The 21,317-nt window shown below is 43.8% G+C and overlaps 1 protein-coding gene across 1 annotated transcript in view; it reads left to right on the top strand.

The window, feature by feature from the left end:
* The window catches only part of LOC124974901 (pyroglutamylated RF-amide peptide receptor-like), a 43,605-nt gene that overhangs the window by 97 nt on the left and 22,191 nt on the right, over nt 1–21,317 (top strand). Inside the window, 1 exon segment of the mRNA XM_047537858.1 lies at nt 183–525. Within this exon segment, the coding sequence (XP_047393814.1) occupies nt 183–525 (343 nt within the window).

The following is a 21,317-nucleotide window of genomic DNA, read 5'->3' as shown; positions in this document are numbered from 1 at the left end:
TTGGGACTGCTAGGGAAGAACATTTTGGAGCGCGCCTGCGGGTTCCTGGATGCTGTCGCTCTGCCTTGGACCCCGCCTCCCTACTGCTGTCGGCCCCGCGTCGCCTGCCTGTTGTGCTCTTCAGTCGTCGCTGAGGGAGTAGAGGCTGCGGCCCTGGTAGGGCAGTCGGGCGCGGCATACAGGCGCTCAAGGCACTCAACATCACCCCGGAGCGCTTCTCCCAGCTGCTGTGCGACCACAACCTGACACGCCAGCAGTTCATCGCGCTCTACGGGTTGCAGCCGCTCGTGTACACCCCGGAGATGCCCGCAAGAGCCAAGGTGGCCTTGGTGCTCACTGGGGTGCTCATTTTCGCCCTGGCGCTCTTCGGCAACGCGCTGGTGGTTTACGTGTTGACCCGCAGCAAGGCCATGCGCACCATCACCAACATCTTCATCTGCTCCCTGGCTCTCAGCGACTTGCTCATTGCATTCTTCTGCATCCCGGTCACCATGCTCCAGAACATCTCGGACAACTGGCTAGGTGGTGAGTGCACGCCTTGCCCAGTGCCCCGCACCCTCGCTGAGGGTGTTTCTTCCTTCCCACTTTTACCAATTGGCAATCCGTGGTTTCTTTCATTGACATTGTTTTCTATTACCTTGCACGGCGTTTACTCTCAGCAGGTCAGGAGGCTAAGTCTTTAACTCCCCTCTCATCTGTAATGGATTTCTGAAGCTGCCTTAAACATAGATTTACATAGCATTGACTTGAAAGTGGCACACAGTGCAAAAAATTTTTAAATGATTTATAGATCAGAAACTTTCTCATGCTCTCAAATGCAGCTATTATATTTCGGCATTTAAAAGTTCCCTGGTGCAACTAACACCATCAAATTAAGGGGAGAATTTTGGATCATCTCACAGAACTTGGTTTTTGAGCAAAAAATGAAGGCTTACCATTTCTGCGCAAAATTATTGAGGAGACAATGTTGGAGCTGTGCTTTGAACAATAATTTAGACTTGTCAAGCAGAGAAAGATGGGGTGTTCTTAGGAACAGGGCTCACTCCAAAATTGGGAAGAGAGACAGAAGAGGGTACTTTAAGCCATTTTAGGAATGTGCAGTTTACAGGTGGAATGGTGGGAAATGAGACAGCCAGTGATGAAGGAGCAGACTTGTGAAACCTGCCATGCTGCTGTGTGATTACAGCTCCTTTTGTATGACAAGGAACATGGATCTCTTTCTGGGAATCAGGAGACCCGGGTTACCACCTTGGCTCTAATGCAATCACTTCAACATGTCTGGGCCTCAGTGTTGCAATATGATATTAGGAATCAACATCATTTGCTAGTGAAATGAGGCCCACAGCCATTCTGAGCACGGATATCCAGGGAGACTGTAATGGAGGATGTCCCCTGCTGATGGCAGAGGGGCACTGCCAAGACTTTTCTCACACCCTGCTTTCCTTGCTTCCTATTTCATGGGGGCATTTCACATTAACTTCTAAATACTGAAAAAGGGGTGATATGTGGCTGAAGTATTTTGTAGGGTGAGAGAGAGATGAGTGTTAGAAAATGTGCTTTGAAAAGGTGGGCCCTTTTCAAAAAGTGGGTGTTCAGCTGGAGGCAGCCTGTGTTTATCTGGGATGGGATTTGTAGAATAAGTGATGTGCTGTAACCAAGTAGAGGACACCTAAGTTGAAGTCCAGGAAACAGGACAGTGCCTTGGAAACAGCTGAACAAGAATCAACTTGTATGTTTTTAAGGTAGCAAAAAAAATTGCAAAAAAAAAAGGGTTCAAGAGCTGAAAATTAATTCTTAGTTTATTATTTTACAGAGCCATTGAGGACTCCTAGGTTGCAAAGTATTCTACCTTGGGGGTACAGACACCAATGAAGCTCATCTATGTCCCTGTGGGCCTCAGAGACGCTGTCCCAGCTTGAGCAAAGCCAGGGTTTGAGGAGAGGAGGGCCACTCTGGTCGAGATGGGGGTAGGTCAGGAAGGCCTCCCAGAGGAGGGGGCGTTGTGGCAGGGGCTTGGATAATTTAGGGTTTTGTCAGTAGACAAGGATGGCATTTCATAGGGGCTGGGCTCCCTCCACAAGGTGGAGAGAAGAAGAAGATGGTGCACTTTAAGAACTCCATGTAGGACTTTTCCAGAGTACACAGCTTTCAGGTGGGGAATGGTGAGAGGTGAGACAGATTAATACTGCTGGGGAGGAAAATGCACATGTTGTGTAACAACCCACCACAGGACTACTTCACAGGTGAGGCAGGACAGACAGGGCTTCCAAGATCAGCAGGTGGTAGCAATGGCCAAGGGCAGACCCCTGGGGGAAGGGCGGGGCTGCCCAGATTGGGGCCTCTTCACATATCTCCCTTGCTGAGGTGGCGATTCCCCCTCTGCAGAGGAGGGGATGTCTGTGTTTATGATGTTGGCATCGAACTGAAATGAAAGAGCATAGTGCCACTGAGTCACAGAAAGCACCTCTGTGGCCCAGCCAGACACACTCCCCACCTCCTGGTTGGGATTTCTGCAGTCCAAGCATTTCTGAAGGTGGTAGGCTGGAAACCGCTGCTGATCTTCCTTTACTCCACTCACCTCCTCATTAGGATCAGCAGCACCCACAGTGTCAGCTTCTACATCTTGATAAGCTCCTGGTGATCGTAGGCAGGTTGCGTTGTGAAAGTGCTGCTGGGTGACACTCTTGGACCTGCCTGCATGGGCATCTGCTGAAGGGCTGGACATCATCCCTGCTGGCCTCCAGTCTTGCCAGCTATGCTTGGCTCCATGGAGCCCTCTCATGCTGACTCAGTAGGGCTCTGCCCAGCTCCTCCTTCAGCAGGCCATGTTGTTGGCCTACAGTCAGTCAGAGTGGGAGTATTTACAACATAGAAACCAGCGGCTACAAATTAGTCTGCAAAACAAACAAACAAAAGTCAAACGGCTGTTTTCTGGCATCCTGTAAGCACACTGGCAAAGTCACCCATAAACACCCAATTTATTTAGGTGAATCACACTGACATCAGGAAGGAACCCGTGATCTGCGACATCCAAGTGCGCCAGCAGGGATGGAGGCAGTGTGCAGGGTCTTTTACTCACCAGGCTCTGGATCAGTGACTGGAGTGGTTTCTCACCCCAGGCATGGTCAGCAGCCTATGCTCATGATCCCCCTGTGGCTGGTGTGAGGATGAGATGGTGTGGCCCTGGCATGTAGAAATTCGTCCAGAGTCCTCTCTCTTTCTCCTCTGATCTATTTTGTCAGATGCCACCAGTGAATTTCCCCATTGCCCTCTGAGAATGACATTTACAATCTTTGTCTGGAGCTTTCTCATTTGCCTCCTCCTTCTCTTTATTTCTTCGCAACTGCAAAGTCTCCTCTGCATGCACTGACTGAGCATATTTTGCTTCTAACTAAATTCAGAACAATTGATTTTGCTGTGACTGAGGCTCAGGAGCAATGCTCTCTTCTCCAGGTCCCCCAAACTCCTCTTTTCCTCTTTCTTCCTTTTTTTATGTTTCCATGTCTTACGTTTTCTCTTAGATGGTTCTCCCAATTCTTCTTTTGTGCCAGTGTCCGCTGAAGTTTAGTGTCAGTCTCTTTTCTTTGTTAGTCATCTCTGCACGGAGCCCGTTGCCAGGTCTCACTTCTCCGCTGATGATTCTGAGCTTAGCATCTAATCTTTATCTTGAGCCATGTCTTTCAGCTGATCTGAAGACTAGGTATGCACATGTGGGTATCTGATCAGCATCTAGGACTCTTGTGCATCTCATCCTTCTGCCTGCATTCCAAACCGTAATTTGTGGTGTATGAGCTGATCCCGCATCTGGCATTCCTGGGTATCTGCTGTGTGCATGGCATGCCAAAGGTGTTGACAGAGCTGTGTCCTTGTGGGGCAGCCAGGGTTCAGTCAGATCAGGAGAAGGAAGCACTGGAAGAGAGGGGGAGGACAGGGAACTTCATCAGGGTTCCAGGGTGCATAGCACCAGTGCTGGGATCAGTTCTGAAGATCTCCCAGCGGCAAGTAGAAGTCAGCGTAAGTAAGGTGACAGGGTGTGCTTGGGGAGGGTGTGGAGCAGGCGCTTTGCAGGCACCTGGGGAGGAAGGGTCTCCCCAGGTGCACACTGAGCTCTCTGGTACTACTCTCTGCACCCCTGCTGTGGCAGCCAAGGAGCTTCCTGATAGTGACTGGCAAACTGACTAAATGCAGTTCCAAGGAAAGAGTTCCAGAAGCTTCCTGAGTGGTGGGGCACCGAGGGCAGATGTGTGTGTCCTCTCACCTGCAACTTGCGACTGCTATGAGAATTCCTGAGAGCTCCCTTCAACAGTGGCTCTCAGTTTTGGCCTCACCAGGATCTGACTGGGGAGTTTTTAAAGACGTGTATCTGCCCACCACCCACCCTGGGGATTCGGACTTTGATTGACCTGAGTGTGATAACTGGTGTCAAGTTTTCAAAGTTCCCCAAGTTAGAGAGGATCTTTATTTTCAACCAAGGCCGACACCACTGACATAGTGTAAATGCTACCAGCACCAGGACCATGGTGGGGACTGAGGACAGGGCTAACGGAGTAACAGAAGCGAGGTTTCCAGAGAGCATGGAGCCTTCACACCACAGGTGGCATGTTCTCAAAGTAGGACCAGGAGTGACACATGCCTGGGAAATGGAGAAGTGGGTTGTATAAGATGGAGTCCCACAGGACCTCTGAGGCAATTGCTGCATTGTAGGCAGTCCATATGTTTTCATGGAAACCCTGACCTTCATGCAGTCTTTCCAGATGAATGTGGAGAACTGGGATGTAGCTCATGGATAAAGTGCTTGATTTGCATGCATGAGACCCTTCTCCGTTCTTTGCTTTATCCTCCCTCCCTCTCTCCCTCCATCCCTCCCTTCCTTTATTCCTTCCTTTCCTTCTTCCTTTCTCCCTTCCTTCCTTCGTTCCTTCCTTCCTTTTCTTTCTCTTTTGACACAGAATTTAATCCAGAGGTACTTTACTGCTGAGCTATATCCCCAGCCCTTTTGTTACTTTTTATTTCGAGACAAGATCTTGATAAATTGCTGAGGATCTTGCTAAGATGCTGAAACTAGCCTTAATTGTTTGAACCTGTTGCCTCAGCCTTGGATTCACTGGGATTGCAGGTGCTCCACCACACTTGGCTAGAAGCCCTGGTTTAATTCCCAGCAAGAAGGGGAGAAGAAAAAGAATTTTGAAAGGAGTAAAAAATGGTACAGAGGATGGAATATAAGGTATACTAAGACTAGAAACCTTTTTCTGTCATCTGGAGAATAGGATGCCTGCTATAAATAAGCATACCTCTGAGCAAAGACTTTCAGTGCCTTGTTCCAGAGCCCGGGCGACTGGTGTGGGTGGATGCCAGAGTGGGCAACTCCCAGGCTTCACCAGAACAGTACCTGTCTCTGCTTTTAATAAATAGAGCTTTGCATCTGACTTTAGATGAGAAAGAAAAAGATTTTACTGGAAGGAAAGGAAGGGAGTAACATGCTCCAAGCAAGGCATAAAACATTCAGGTGCATTTTTAGAGAGCCATAGTGATCCTTGGTGACATGCGCTAAAGGAGTGCTGCGGGCTTTAATTGTGGGGTCAGTTCAGAGCAGAGGCCTGACCCTGAAGCTTCTCCAGTTTAGGTTTAAGATGCAATTAGCAATTAGAAAACATCCCTTTTTCATAATATCATCCTTTTCTATGACACTTCGGAAGCGTACATCTGTGAAACTGATATAGAATCAGGAGCAGCGTGGGGTTTAGAAAGTCTCCTGGCAGGAACAGTGCAGCTGCTGATGAAGAGTAATCTCTTTAAAGCAGAGAAGAATGACAAGAGGAGAGGAAGGAGAAGCCCACAGCAGCACTCAGTTTGGAAGTGAAGTTGGGAGGTGCCAACTGCTCGCACCTGAGAGGGAAAGCCCCTGAGCTAAGGAAAGCATCACTGGGGAAGTGGAAGGGGTTGTAACAGCGGCAGGACCCACATGGAAGGTCTTTCCTGCTGAGGACGATAGCAGTTTGCCATTACCACGATGACAGAAGTGAATCTATTACCAGGAAAGTCTGAAAACGCTCATTGCACACGTAGGAGGCACAGACAGCATCCTCTTTTGAATTTGCTTCTCTACAATGTAGGCCAGCATGTTCTTTGTCCCTGGGCTTGTTTTTTAGGGTTCTTGTTTGCAAGTAGAGAAGCCTGGCTTAAACTCCCTTTAATGAAAGGGGGAGGCTATGCGCACAGGAGACAATGCTCAGTTAGGGCAGTTCAGTCACAGCACCATTTAGATCCTCCAGCAGGGCTCATCCCATCTCTACTCCAGACTCAAAGCCATAGTTTTGTGGTCTTATTTTTTTTTTATTTATTTTTATTGTAAACAAATGGGATACATGTTGTTTCTGTTTGTACATGGAGAAACAACATACCATTTGCATATTCATACATTTACATAGAGTAATGATGTTTGATTCTTTCCATTATTTTTTTACTTCCCCCCTACCCCTCCCACCTCTCTTTTCCCTCTATACAGTCCCTCCTTCCTCCATTCATGCCCCCCTCCCACCCCCCATTATGTGTCATCATCGGCTTATCAGTGAGATCATTCATCTTTTGGATTTTTGAGATTGTCTTATCTCACTTAAGATGATATTCTCCAATTTCATCCATTTGCCTGCAAATGCCATAATTTTATTATTCTTTATAGCTGTGTAATATTCCATTGTATATATATACCACAGTTTCTTTATCCATTCATCAATTGAAGGACATCTAGGTTGGTTTGACAATCTGGCTATTGTGAATTGAGCAGCTATGAACATTGATGTGGCTGTATCTCTGTAGTATGCTGATTTTAAGTCCTTTGGGTATAGGCTGAGGAGTGGGATAGCTGGGTCAAATGGTAGGTTCATTCCAAGTTTTCTAAGGAATCTCCACACTGCTTTCCCCAGTGGCTGCATTAATTTGCAGCCCCATCAGCAATTTATGAGTGTACCTTTTTCTCCACATCCTCTCCAACACCTATTGTTGCTTGTATTCTTGAAAATCACCATTGTAATTGGGGTGAGATGGAATCTTAGTGTAGTTCTGATTTGCATTTCTCTTATTACAAAAGATGGTGAACATTTTTTTATATGTTTGTTGATTGCTTGTAGATCTTCTTCTGTGAAGTGTCTGTTCATATCCTTAGTCCATTTGTTGATTGGGTTATTTGTATTCTTGGTGTAGAGTTTTTTGAGTTCTTTATATATTCTGGAAATTCGTGCTCTATCTGAAGTATGAGTGGCAAAGATATTCTCCCACTCTGTAGGCTCTTTCTTTGCATTGCTGATAGTTTCCTTTGCTGAGAGAAAGCTATTTAGTTTGAATCTATCCCAGTTGTTGATTCTTGCTTTTATTTCTTGTGCTATGGGAGTCCTGTTAAGGAAGTCTGATCCTAAGTCAACAAGGTGAAGATTTGAACCTACATTTTTTCTATAAGATGCAGGGTCTCTGGTTTGATTTCAAGGTCCTTGATCCATTGTGAGTTGATTTTTGTGCATGGTGAGAGATATGGGTTTAGTTTCATTCTGTTGCATATGGATTTCCAATTTTCCCAGCACCATTTGTTGAAGAGGCTGTCTTTTCTCCATTGCATATTTTTGGCACCTTTGTCTAGTATTAGAAAATTGTATTTATTTGGGTTTGTGTCCGTGTCCTGTATTCTGTACCATTGATCTACCTGTCTATTTTGGTGCCAATACCATGCTGTTTTTGTTACTATTACTTTTTAGTATAGTTGAAGTTCTGGTATTGCGATACCCCCTGTTTCATTCTTCCTGCTAAGGATTGCTTTAGGTATTCTGGTTTTCTTATTCTTCCAGATGAATTTCATGATTGCTTGCTCTATTTCTATAAGGTACATTGTTGGGATTTTAATTGGAATTGCATTGAATCTCTGTAGCACTTTTGGTAGTATGGCCATTTTGACAATATTAATTCTGCCTCTCCAAGAACATGGGAGATCTTTCCGTCTTCTAAGGTCTTCCTCAATTTCTTTCTTCAATGTTTTATAGTTTTCATTGTAGAGATCTTTTACCTCCTTGGTTAGATTGATTCCCAAGTATTTTATTTTTTTTTTGAGGCTATTGCAAATGGTGTTGTTTTCCTCATTTCCCTTTCAGCTGTTTTGTCGCTTGTGTATAAAAATGCTTTAGATTTATGCATGTTGATTTTATAGCATGCTATTTTGCTGAATTCATTGATGAGGTCTAGAAGTTTTCTGGAGGAGGTTTTTGGATCCTATAAATATAGAATCATGTCATCCGCAAATAGTGACAGCTTAAGTTCCTCTTTTCCTATTTGTATCCCTTTAATTTCTTTGGTCTGTTTAATTGCTCTGGCTAGAGTTTCGAGGACAAATTTGAATAGAATTGGTGAAAGAGGACATCCCTGTCTTGTTCCCGTTTTTCAAGGGAATGGATTCAGTTTTTCTCCATTAAGAATGATGTTCGCCATGGGCTTAGCATAAATAGCTTCTACAATGTTCAGGTATGTTCCTACTATCCCTATTTTTTCTAGTGTTTTGAGCATGAAGCGGTGTTATAGTTCGTCAAATGCTTTTTCTGTGTCAATTGAAATAACCATATGATTCTTATCCTTAGTCTATTGACATGATGGATTACGTTTATTGATTTATGAATGTTGAACCATCCTTGCATTCCAGGGATGAACCCCACTTGATCGTGGTGCACAATTTTCTTAGTACGTTTTTGGATATGGTTTGCCAATGTTTTGTAAAGGATCTTTCCATCTATATTCATCAAGGATATTGGTCGAAAATTTTCTTTCCTTGATGTGTCTTTTCCTAGTTTGGGTATGAGGGTGATATTAGCTTCATAGAATAAGTTCAGTAGGGTACATTATAATGTGCCTTGGTGTGGATCTGTTGTGATTTTGAGCATTTGGTGTTCTGTAAGCCTCTTGTATTTGATTTTCCATTTCATTCTTCAGGTTTGGTAAATTTTCTGATTTTATTTCCTTGAATAGGTTGTTCATTCCTTTGGTTTGTATCTCTGTGCCTTCCTCAATCCCAATAATACTTAAATTTGGGCTTTTCATGATGTCCCATAGTTCTTGGAGATTCTGTTCATGATTTCTTACCATCTTCTCTATTTGGGCAACTTTATTTTCAAGATTAAATATTTTGTCTTCATTGTCTGAGGTTCTGTCTTCCAAGTGGTCTAGTCTTTTGGTGATGCTTTCCATTGAGTTTTTATTTGGTTTATTGTCTCCTTCATTTCAACGATTTCCGTTTGGTTTTTTTTTGAGAGTCTCTATCTGTTTGTTGAAATGATCCTTTGCTTCCTGCGGGAGCTCTTTTAGCTTATTGGTATTATCACTCATTGCCTGCATTTGCTCTCTTATCTCATCCTTTGCTTCGTGAATCATCTTAATCATGTATAATCTGAAGTCCTTTTCTGACATTTCTTCTAACATACTGTCATTGGATTCCATTAATATAGAATCTAGATTTGTTTGGATCATTTTCTTCCCTTTTTTTTCATGTTGTTCATGTATCTTCACCTCTAGCAGTGCAGATCTGGGTTATTGCAGATTTCCCCCTATAGGCTTATAGTGGCTCTGTAGGTTTTCAAAACCCTTTCTGTAAGGGGAGATCAATATTAACTGTGCCCAAATCAGACACTATACAATCCTAGACCAAATAACCCCTATGGGGACAATAACAAAATTGTCATAGTAAACAAAATGAGTTTAAATATTATCTTTGGTAAAACAAACAGGTTTGCAATAAGGTCTGCAGTTTCTAATGGATGACAAAGAGGATGCAGAGGGATGTAGAATGTGGCTGTTAATGGGATAAGAGAAGAATATACAGAAGTTCTAGAAAAAAGAAAGTGTGAGAGTGTAATCAGAAGAAATTGGATATTAGCATGCAAAAAAGGGAGAAAGAGACTCTGAGGGAGCAGGCAAACAAAAGGAAAAGAACAAGAAAAGTAAAGAAATAAAAACCAGGACAGTGTGCTAATAATGGAGATGGGGTCATACAGGAGGTGAGTCACTCCTACTCAGGGACCAGGACAGTGTGCTGATGGTGGAGATGGGAAGATGCACATGTTTCACAGAGTTGTTGCTATCCTCATGGGACTGTTTCCTACCCGTGGGAACTCAGCTCTGTGCACGCATGCACTCCTCAGGGATTTGTTGTGTGTCTGTCTCTAGGCCTCAGTTCTGAGCTGGCATCTCTCTGTCCCAGCCTGGATGGGACACTGGCATCTCCCTATGCTGTCATGGAGTGGGTGCTGGCCACTCTCTCTGCAGTCCCCTGGTGCTCCCACATCTCTACCTCTCTCTGCTGAGGGACTACCAGAGGCCTGTGAGCAGTCTGGGACCTTCACTTCAGCAGCTCCCTCAGTTCAGGTCTCTAGGAAGGATTGGGAAGAAGCTGCCTTGTTGCATTTCCTGTCCTTAATTAAGGATTTCTAATAGTTAATCTGAAGTAGTGGAGCCAGTACTTACTAGTTTTTTTAAGCCTGTCTTTGCAAAATTAAAACTATAGCTGAATTTATTCTTCCTGTGGCTGGATTGCTAAGAAATTTCCTGTCAACCAGAGAGACAGTGTGCTCCTCAGGAAAACAGGAAGCTCAGAAGACAGCATGTTCCCACATCCAGGGAGAAAGAGGACTGGGTGTGGTGCAGAGGAGCTTGAATGGTGGATTCAGACAGCCTCACCTCTCATTCCATCTATGGCTCTTCCTCACCACGTCCTCTGGATATGGTTGTCACTGCCTGGCATGAAGCCAGACCTGGTGGAGTCCAGAGAAGCTGTAACAGGACATTTGAGGCCACCCTCCAGAGGCTGGTGGAGCAGCAGAAAGTATGGGAAAGTAGCAAGTTTTGTTTCATGCTCTTTTTCAACAAAAAGCATTAATACTTATCCAAGTCTTATTTCCAGTTTGATTTCAGTATGAAGCAGGTAGTTCTTTTTTTTTCTTTTTTTAAAACAATTAAAGACTCCCTTGAAAATCCTTTTCAACCCACGTAAGAAAATAATATCAATGTTAAAAAATCTCTGGGTTTTCAAGATGGCGGACTAGAGGGCGGCTGCATTTCATGTTGCTCCAGGATGCAGGATTCAAAAGAGGAGATAATGAGAGACTTGGGACCAACTCAAAGCTGCCGGGTGAGTCTCTCCCATTGGGGAGGCGTCCCGGATGGGGCGGTAGCCCCGGAACACAGGGAACTTTGTGAAGTAGAGTTGCTAGGCGAGATGCTCCTCCCCCCGCTGGAGCGGTGAACTCGGACAACTGGTAACATCCTAGAGGTAGCTGTTCAGCACAGCACTTGGACTCGGAGCAACCACTGGGGCTCCTGGCGGCTGCCTGAAGAGGAGCTGCATGGCAAGCTGTTTGGACTCAGAGCGACTGCTTCTGAACACGGGGGGATTGCCCAGAGGAAGAGGAGAAGCGCGGCGGATCGCTTGGTCTAGGAGTGACTGCATCAGAGCCACAGGCGGTTGCCAGAGGAGGAGGCGAGTGGTGAGTTGTTTGGACTCAAAGCGAACGGTCCTGAACACCGGTGGCCTGCCTGGAGGAGGAGCGCGGTGGGTCGCTTGGTCTCCGAGCGACCGCTCCTGAACACCCGGGGGGTACCCCCCGAGGAGGAGGAGGAACAGGGTGGGTCACTTGGACTCGGAGTGACTGCCTAGGGCTACGGGCAGTTGGCAGGAGGAGGAGACGCGAAGTGAGTTGCTTGGACTCTTAGTGACAGCGTCGGAAACCGGGCGGCTGTCCGGAGGAGGAGGTGTGTGGCGGGTCTCTGGTTCTCGGAGCTATTGTATGGGGCTCCAGGTGGCGGCTCAGAGAAGGGGCTGCATAGCCAGGCGATTAGGTGCAGAGCAGGGTCCCAGGACCAGCTTCTTGGTGGAAGAGCCGCACAGAGACATGCCTAGGGGCGGAGCGAAGGTTCCAGGACTGCGGGCAGATTCTCTGAGGAGAGGCAGCCTAAGGAGACTCGACTGCGAAGGGTGAGGCTCCCAGGACCAGGAGGTAGGTCCGGGCCCCTGGGAACATTGCAGAGGAAGACAGCCCAGCCCAGGTGGTAGTTGTAGATTGAGGGGAACCTCTAGGAGGGGAACTGACCAGTGAGACCTCCCCACCGGGTGAGTCTTCCCTGCCGGGTGAGGTTTTCCCACAAGGATGGTAAAACCAGAGACACAGGAACAAACAGGCCTTGCCTCAGCCCGAAGCCTAGTTAACCTTTGGATGACCATTGGTCAACAAGTGGAGGCACCTCTGCCCACTATCAGGGAATATACCCCACCTGAGGGTCACCAACCCTAGAGAGGCAGCTTCCTTGGGGAGCACTGTATTATCAACTTCCTCCAAGACTGCAGGCTACTGAAGGACAAGAGGGGATATACTAGCAATCTTCAGGGACATTATAAGTCAATAGAGGAAATCTGCAATATCTTAATGACCCACTGATTCCTGAACAATATGAGAAAACAAGGGAAGAAAATGCCCCAAACAAATCTAGATGTTACATCAATAAAATCCAATGACAGCATGGCAGAAGAAATGACAGAAAGGGAGTTCAGAATGTACATAATTAAAATGATCAGGGAAGAAAATGATGAGATGAAAGAGCAAATGCAGGCATTGAATGATGAGATGAAAGAGCAAATGCAGGCATTGAATGATAGCCCCAATTGACAGTTAAAGCAGCAAACACAGGAAGCAAAAGATCATTTCAATAAAGAGTTAGAGATATTGAAATAAAAACCAAACAGAAATCCTTGAAATGAAGGAAACAATAACCAAATTAAGAACTCCATAGAAAGCATAACCAATACGATAGAACACCTGGAAGACAGAACCTCAGATATTGAAGACAAAATATTTAACATAGAAAACAAAGTTGAACAAACAGAGAAGATGGTAAGAAATCATGAACAGAATCTCCAAGAACTATGGGATATCATGAAAAGGCCAAATTTGAGAATTATTGGGATTGAGGAAGGCTTAGAGAAACAAACCAAAGGAATGAACAATCTATTCAATGAAATAATATCAGAAAATTTACCAAATCTGAAGAATGAAATGGAAAATCAAGTTCAAGAGGCTTATAGGACTCCAAATACACAAAATTACAACAGACCCACACCAAGGCACATTATAATGAAAATACCTAACATACAAAATAAAGACAGAATTTTAAAGGCTGTGAGAGAAAAGAATCAAATTACATTCAGGGGGAAACCAATACGGATAGCAACAAATTTTTCAATCCAGACCCTAAAAGCTAGAAGGGCCTGGAACAACATTTTTCAAGCTCTGAAAGAAAATGGATGCCAACCAAGAATCTTATACCCAGCAAAACTTACCTTCAAATTTGACGATGAAATAAAATCATTCCATGATAAACAAAAGCTAAAAGAATTTACAAAAAGAAAGCCAGCATTACAGAACATTCTCAGCAAAATATTCCATGAGGAAGAGATAAAAAACAAAGAAGCAAATCAGCAAAGGGAGGAATTATCCTAAAGGAACTGTCAAATAAAGGAGGAACCAAGGTGTGTCAAAAAAAAAAATAAATGAATAAAATTTAAAAAATGAAACAAATGACTGGGAATACAAATCATATCTCAATAATAACACTGAATGTTAATGGCTTGAATTCATCAATCAAAAGACATAGATTGGCAGATTGGATTAAAAAGAAAGATCCAACAATATGTTGCCTGCAAGAGACTCACCTCATAGAAAGAGATACCCATAGACTAAAGGTGAAAGAATGGGGAAAAACATACCATGCACATGGACGCAGCAAAAAAGCTGGAGTATCCATCCTCATTTCAGATAATGTGGACTTCAAGCCAATGTTAGTCAGATGGGATAAAGAAGGACATTTCATACTGCTTAAGGGAAGCATAAATCAACAAGATATAACAATCATAAACATCTATGCCCCAAACAGTGGCTCATCCATGTATCTCAAACAAATCCTTCTCAATTTTAGAAACCAAATAGACTGTAACACAATAATACTAGGTGATTTTAACATGCCTCTCTCACCACTGGACAGATCTTCCAAACAAAATTTGAACAAAGAAACCATAGATCTCAATAACACAATCAATAATTTAGACTTAACAGACATTTATAGAACATATCATCCAACCAAGAGTGAATACACTTTCTTCACAGCAGCACATGGATCCTTCTCTAAAATAGACCATATATTATGCCACAAAGCTAATGTTAGCAAATACAAGAAGATAGAGACACTACCTTGTATTCTATCAGATCATAATGGATTGAAGTTAGAAATAAATGAAAGAGTAAAAAACAGAAACTACTCCAACACCTGGAGATTAAACAATATGCTATTATATGATGAATGGATAACAGAAGATATTAGGAAGGAAATTAAAAATTCTTAGAGGTAAATGAGAACAAAGAAACATCATATCAAAATCTCTGGGACAGTATGAAAGCAGTACTTAGAGGAAAATTTATTTCATGGGGCGCATTTAATAAAAGAAGTAAAACTCAAAAAATAAACGACCTAACACTACAGCTCAAAGCCCTAGAAAAAGAAGAACAGACCAACACCAAAAGTAGTAGAAGCAGGAAATAGTTAAACTCAGAGCTGAAATCAATGAAATTGAAACAAAAGAAACAATACAAAAAATTGAAAAAATAAATAGTTGGTTCTTAGAAAAAATAAACAAAATTGATAAACCTTTAGCCACACTAACAAAGAGAAGACAAGAGAAAACCCAAATCACTAAAATTCAGAATGAACAAGGAAATATCACAACAGACATGACTGAAATACAAAACATAATTAGAAACTATTCTGAAAATCTATACTCCAACAAAATAGAAAATTTCAAAGATATCAACAGGTTTCTAGAGACATATGAATTGCCTAAACTGAACGAGGAGGACATACACAATTTAAATAGACCAATTTCAAGTAATGAAATAGAAGAAGTCATCAAAAGCCTACCAACAAAGACAAGTCCAGGACCAGATGGGTTCTCAGCCGAGTTCGACAAAACCTTTAAAGAACAGCTCATTCCAATACTTCTCAAAGTATTCCATAAAATAGAAGAGGAGGGAACCCTCCCAAACCCATTCTATGAAGCTAATATTACCCTGATACCTAAACCAGACAGAGACACATTGAGGAAAGAAAATTTCAGACCAATATCCTTAATGAACAGCGACACAAAAATTCTCAACAAAATTTTAGCAAATCGCATACAAAAACATAGTAAAAAGATACTGCACCATGATCAAGTGGGTTTCATCCCTGGGATGCAAGGTTGGTTCAACATCAGGAAATCAATAAATGTAATTCTCATATCAATAGACTTAAAGTCAAGAATCACATGATTATTTCAATAGATGCAGAAAAAGCATTTGATAAAATACAGCACCCCTTCATGCTCAAAACACTAGAAAAAATAGGGATAGTGGGAACATTCCTTAACATTGTAATGGCCATCTATGCTAAACCCATGGCTAATATCATTCTAAATGGTGAAAAACTGAAAGCATTCCCCCTAAAAACTGGAACAAGGCAGGGATGCCCTCTTTCACCACTTCTTTTCAATATCGTCCTTGAAACTCTAGCCAGAGCAATTAGACAGACCAAAGAAATTAAAGGGATACGAATAGGAAAAGAAGAACTCAAACTATCCCTATTTGCTGATGATATGATTATATACTTAGAGGAACCAGGAAATTCCACCAGAAAACTATTAGATCTCATAAGTGAATTCAGTAAAGTAGCGGGATATAAGATCAATGCACATAAATCTAAGGCATTTTTATACATAAGTGATGAATCTTCAGAAAGAGAAATTAGGAAAACTACCCCATTCACAATAGCATCAAAAAAAATAAAATACTTGGGAATGAATCTCACAAAATAGGTGAAAGACCTCTACAATGAGAACTACAGAACACTAAAGAAAGAAATTAAAGAAAACCTTAGAATATGGAAAGATCTCCCATGTTCTTGGAGAGGCAGAATTAATATTGTCAAAATGGCCATACTACCAAAAGTGCTATACAGATTCAATGCAATTCCAATTAAAATCCCAATGATGTACCTTACAGAAATAGAGCAAGAAATTATGAAATTCATCTGGAAGATTAAAAAACCCAGAATAGCTAAAGCAATCCTTGGCAGAAAGAGTGAAGCAGGGAGTATCACAATACCAGATCTTCAACTCTACTACAAAGCAATAGTAACAAAAACGGCATGGTATTAGTACCAAAATAGAAAGGTGGATCAATGGTACAGAATAGAGAACATGGACACAAACCCAAATAAATACAATTTTCTCATACTAGACAAAGGGGCCAAAAATATGCAACGGAGAAGAGATAACCTCTTCAACAAATGGTGCTGGCAGAATTGGAAATCCATATGCAACAGAATGAAACTAAACCCATATCTCTCACCATGCACGAAACTAAACTCAAAATGGATTAAGGACCTCGGATTCAGATCAGAGACCTTGCATCTTATAGAAGCAAAAGTAGGTCCAGAGCTTCAACATGTCGGCTTAGGACCAGACTTCCTCAACAGGACTCCCATAGCACAAGAAATAAAAGCAAGAATCAATAACTGGGATAGATTCAAACTAAATAGCTTTCTATCAGCAAAGGAAACTATCAGCAATGCAAAGAAAGAGCCTACAGAGTGGGAGGAAATCTTTGCCAATCATACTTCAGATAGAGCACTAATCTCCAGAATCTATAAAGAACTCAAAAAACTCTACACCAAGAATACAAATAATCCAATCGACAAATGGGCTAAGGAAATGAATAGACACTTCACAGAAGAAGATCTACAAGCAATCAACAGACATATGGAAAAATGTTCAGCATCTCTAGTAATAAGAGAAATGCAAATCAAAACCACCCTAAGATTCCATCTCACCCCAATTAGAATGGCGATTATCAAGAATACAAGTAACAACAGGTGTTGGCGAGGATGTGGGGAGAAAGGTACACTCAAACATTGCTGGTGGGGCTGCAAATTAGTGCAGCCACTCTGGAAAGCAGTGTGGAGACTCCTTAGAAAACTTGGAATGGAACCACCATTTGACTCAGCTATCCCACTCCTTGGCCTATACCCAAAGGACTTAAAATCAGCATATTACAGAGATACAGCCACATCAATGTTCATAGCTGCTCAGTTCACAATAGCCAGATTGTGGAACCAACCTAGATGTCCTTCAATTGATGAATGGATAAAGAAACTGTGGTATATATATAAAATGGAATATTACTCGGCCATAAAGAATGATAAAATTATGGCATTTGCAGGCAAATTGATGAAATTGGAAAATATCATGCTAAGTGAGATAAGTCAATCTGAAAAAACCAATGGACGAATGATATCGCTAATAAGTGGATGATGACACATAATGGGGGGTGGGAGGGGTTAGTGTTAAGGTTAGGGAGTGGGGCAAGAATGGAGGAAGGAAGGACTGTATAGAGGGAAAAGAGGGGTTGGTGGGTTGCGGGGGAAGGGAAAAAATAACAGAATGAATCAAACAACATAACCTGTGTAAATTTATGATTACAGAAATGGTATGCCTTTACGCCATGTACAAACAGAGAAACAACATTTATCCCATTTGTTTACATATAAAAAAAAATCTTCCTGGTCGAAATGACATGTAATTCGCTCTGCTAATGGTGTACCTTGGCAGAGTAGTGTCTGACTTGGGGCAGCCATTTGGCTTCCTCTGGCACAGCTTCCTTATCTGTCACTTGGGATGGCTTAGACATGCCTCTTGCACCTGCTTCACCCCGTGAGGAATAAGGACCTGCCACTAGGGAACCACAGACAGGATGTTAGGGTTGTTCACAGAAAGAAGTTCACTGTTTAAAATGTTATGCACACGTGTGTGTGGAGCAGATTTATATCCAACAAGAATGAGAGAAAGTTAAAAAAAATGGTCACTGCACCATTAGTAATCTCTGGTATGTACAATGGGCATCTATACAAAACAAGTGTGATCATTCTATCTATTGATAGCTTATTTAAGCTAAAATATTAAACAATTCACTTCAAGAGTATTTTCTTCTGATATTCAGATCTTTAGGATTCTGGCTAATCCCATGTGCATAGCGCACCAACAGGGCTGTTTTTGTGGGTTGCAGAGCAGGAGGCATCTGTAGGCCTGGCTCCATGGCAGAGACCCACTGGGGCTGCTGCCTCTGCAGCTTCCCGAGGCCCGGGTCTCTCCAGGCCACCCAGATGTGGGTGGGGCATCCCCTCACCCATGCCAACCAGGAGCAGTCCCTGGCCTGGGCCTGCCTCCTAGTTTGGGACAGCTCCCTTAAACCTCTTCACCAGATTCCCCAGCATGGATCATTGCCATGGGCAGCCGGCATTGTGGACGCCCATGCTGATTCATGGAAACACACATGAGGCACTTCCAGGGCCACCAGCCTCAGGCACCATTGAACGGTGGTGTCAGTTTCATGACAGTCATCTGTCGATGTCCTCATGGAGGCACAGATTTGCTCCATCTGGGCTGCTGAGGGCCCTAGAGCTCTGCCCTACACCATGGAGTAGCAGAAAGCACAACGGCATGAGTGCCAGACCCCTGAAAGAGCTTTCCTGTGCTGGGCTTGTGATCCCTCTCGGTCTAAATGCCAAGTGGAGGTGCAGAGGAGGCAGTGTGTTGGTTTTTCTGTTCTTCAGAATGGGCCTCTTAGAAGCCAGGGGACTCCCAATGTTTCTGTGGCCCGGGGGCAGAAGGTTTGGCTAGGCTTGACTGGGTGGCTCTTAGGCTAGTCTCCTGTGGGTCGCTGGAGAGTTGATTGGACTGATGACCTGACAGGTCCTTGTGTTAGCTGACCTCTGCAGGAGAGGGCCCAAGAGCCTGGGACTGTCCTCTCCCAGTGGGGAGCCCATAGTCTGTTGGAGATGGCACCACTTCCTGGAGAGAGAGCTGATGCGGACCTCAGGAGCCAGGACTGGGAGTTGAACTCATGTCACTTCTGTGCTAAAGCGAGTCACCATGGAACCCAGAAACAAACCGCAGAGGCGTACCTCCACCCACCGTGAAAGTGGCACAGCCTGGAGAGCAGGGGCTGGGGCTGTGATGGGAGGAGCGACTGCCGCGGCCTTTGTCTCATGGCTGGTCCTGTTTGGCCCATTGCCTGAGCTGGCACAGCTGGCGAGAGCTGTGTCCCGAGGACTCTGCTGCTGGGTGGGTGCCTGCCACAGTCATGCAGGACAGGAGCCTGGGCACTTCTTCAGGCTTCCTCACCTTCCCATCCACTTTGGGCAGCGTGGTCCACCACCACTCCCCCTCATACTCTGGTGCTGGTTTGGGGCCTAGAGAACAAATTCCAGCAAGGGACATTTGCTGATTATCCTTTGAGAGCCTTCATGGAGATGACCCTGGCCAATTGCCTCTCCATGACCTGCACACATGTGGACCCTGAGGTGAACACGCTCACAGAACCCCACAGTGGCTGGTGTGAGAGTGACCACCAAGCCGCTCAGCAGCAGAAATTGTGCACCTGGTTTTAATTTCTTTTTCTTTACTAAGATACCCAGAAGCAATAAAGTATTTGTTTATTTGAGGGGGTAGTATTTTTTCTAATTGGCTATACATGACAGAAAAACTCATGAGCGTAACTCTCATTCCTCTGGCTGAACATGGTGCAGAGTCACACCAGTCTTGTAATCACACAGGATATAGGGCAATGATGTCCATCACTTCCACCGTCCTTCCCATCCCCACTGCCCCACCCCTCCCCCTCACTCCCCTCTGTACAATCCAAAGTCCCTTCATTTTTCTCTACCCTGGCCCCACCATGGATCAGCATCCGCTTATCAGAGACAATATTCAGCCTTTGAAGCATTTGTTTTTATGAAGAGAAATTTTATTAGATGAATTTTTTTGCTGGGTGTGGTGGTGAACACCTGTAATCCCAGTGGCTCAGGAGGCTGAGGTAGGAGGATCATGAGTTCAAAGAAAGCCTCAGCAAAACTGAGGGGCAAAGCATTCAGTGAGACCCTCTCTCTAAATAAAATACAAAATAGGGCTGGGGATGTGGCTCAGTGTTCACGTTCCCCTGAATTCAGTTCTTTATATGCCCCAATAAATTAATCTGAGTATTAACATGAACCTGATTCATGAAGAGACATCCTCAGTGGGTTCTGAGGAGGAAACACTGGTGACTGTATTTTACAAGGACAGTTTTAGTGACAGAGTAACAGAGTCTTGGAAATTTGCCTTGCCTACTGCTCAAAATGAAGGAAGTCAGGACCAAATAGAATAAACTGAATTCTGAGCAAGATGAAGACACTGTTAAAAGTTTAGATTAAGGGCTAGGGAGATAGCTCAGCTGGTAGAGTACTTGCCTTGCAAGCACAAGGCCCTGAGTTCAATCCCCAGTACCGCAAAAAAAAAAAAAAAAAAAAAAAAAACAACAACAAAAAAACAGTTTAGATTACCCATAAATCTCTAGGTATAACAGTGAGAGTAATTCAATGTACACATTATTCAAATTCAACTTGATTCAAATTACATTTTCAGTGTTGAGGAAGCACTATCCAAACTTTGGATTCTGAAGACCTCGTTCACTTGCTGTCTGGAACGGGAGCTCCATGAGGTCCAGGGCTGCTCGGTTCTGTTTTTCCAGCACTTTCATGCTCAGCACACCAGGGTTTTCAGCAGCACACAGGAGATTCTCAGTCTTGGAGTAAGTTGATGGGCATCATCTTTTCCTTGTACTCATGCTTCTGGCTTCTCAGGAATCAGTGTTTATTCTGCAACGTGCACAAGAGATTGTGTCTGTTTTCATGTACATTGTATTTGTGCTTTTTTTATTTACAGAAACAAAGATTCTGTTTGCTGCAAATTATTGGAGTTACATCAAGGCTACTTTGTAGCAATCATGGAATTGTGAGAGTAAGGTAAGTGTCAGGGGGTCTCCAGAAACCCCAAGGAGGCCCCAGCAAAGCAGTGTCAACTCCAAAGAAAGGCAGTCCAGTGACCAACACTCATGCACACTGTCTTCCGTCTACAATGGTGCATTTCAGACACTGGAAGGTTCCAGCTAGTTACTGAACCAGGCGTTTCTCAAGCCTTCCTCCCGTCTACTCAGGTCTTTCCCGTTGCACCCAGTGGCATCTCAGGCTCTTCCTTGCTCTGCTGGGCTCCTGTCTTTCTCGGTCATGCCCTCTGTAGGTGCACGGCTTCCTCACCACCTCTCATCCTGGCCCTGACCCGCATCCTGGCTTGCAGTGCCAGCCTCATGTCTCAGGGTCCATCTCACCCTCCTGCACCT

The sequence above is a fragment of the Sciurus carolinensis genome, unplaced genomic scaffold (assembly GCF_902686445.1).
Source record: "Sciurus carolinensis unplaced genomic scaffold, mSciCar1.2, whole genome shotgun sequence".
Classification (NCBI taxonomy): domain Eukaryota; kingdom Metazoa; phylum Chordata; class Mammalia; order Rodentia; family Sciuridae; genus Sciurus; species Sciurus carolinensis.
This window is presented reverse-complemented; position numbering and strand designations above follow the sequence as displayed.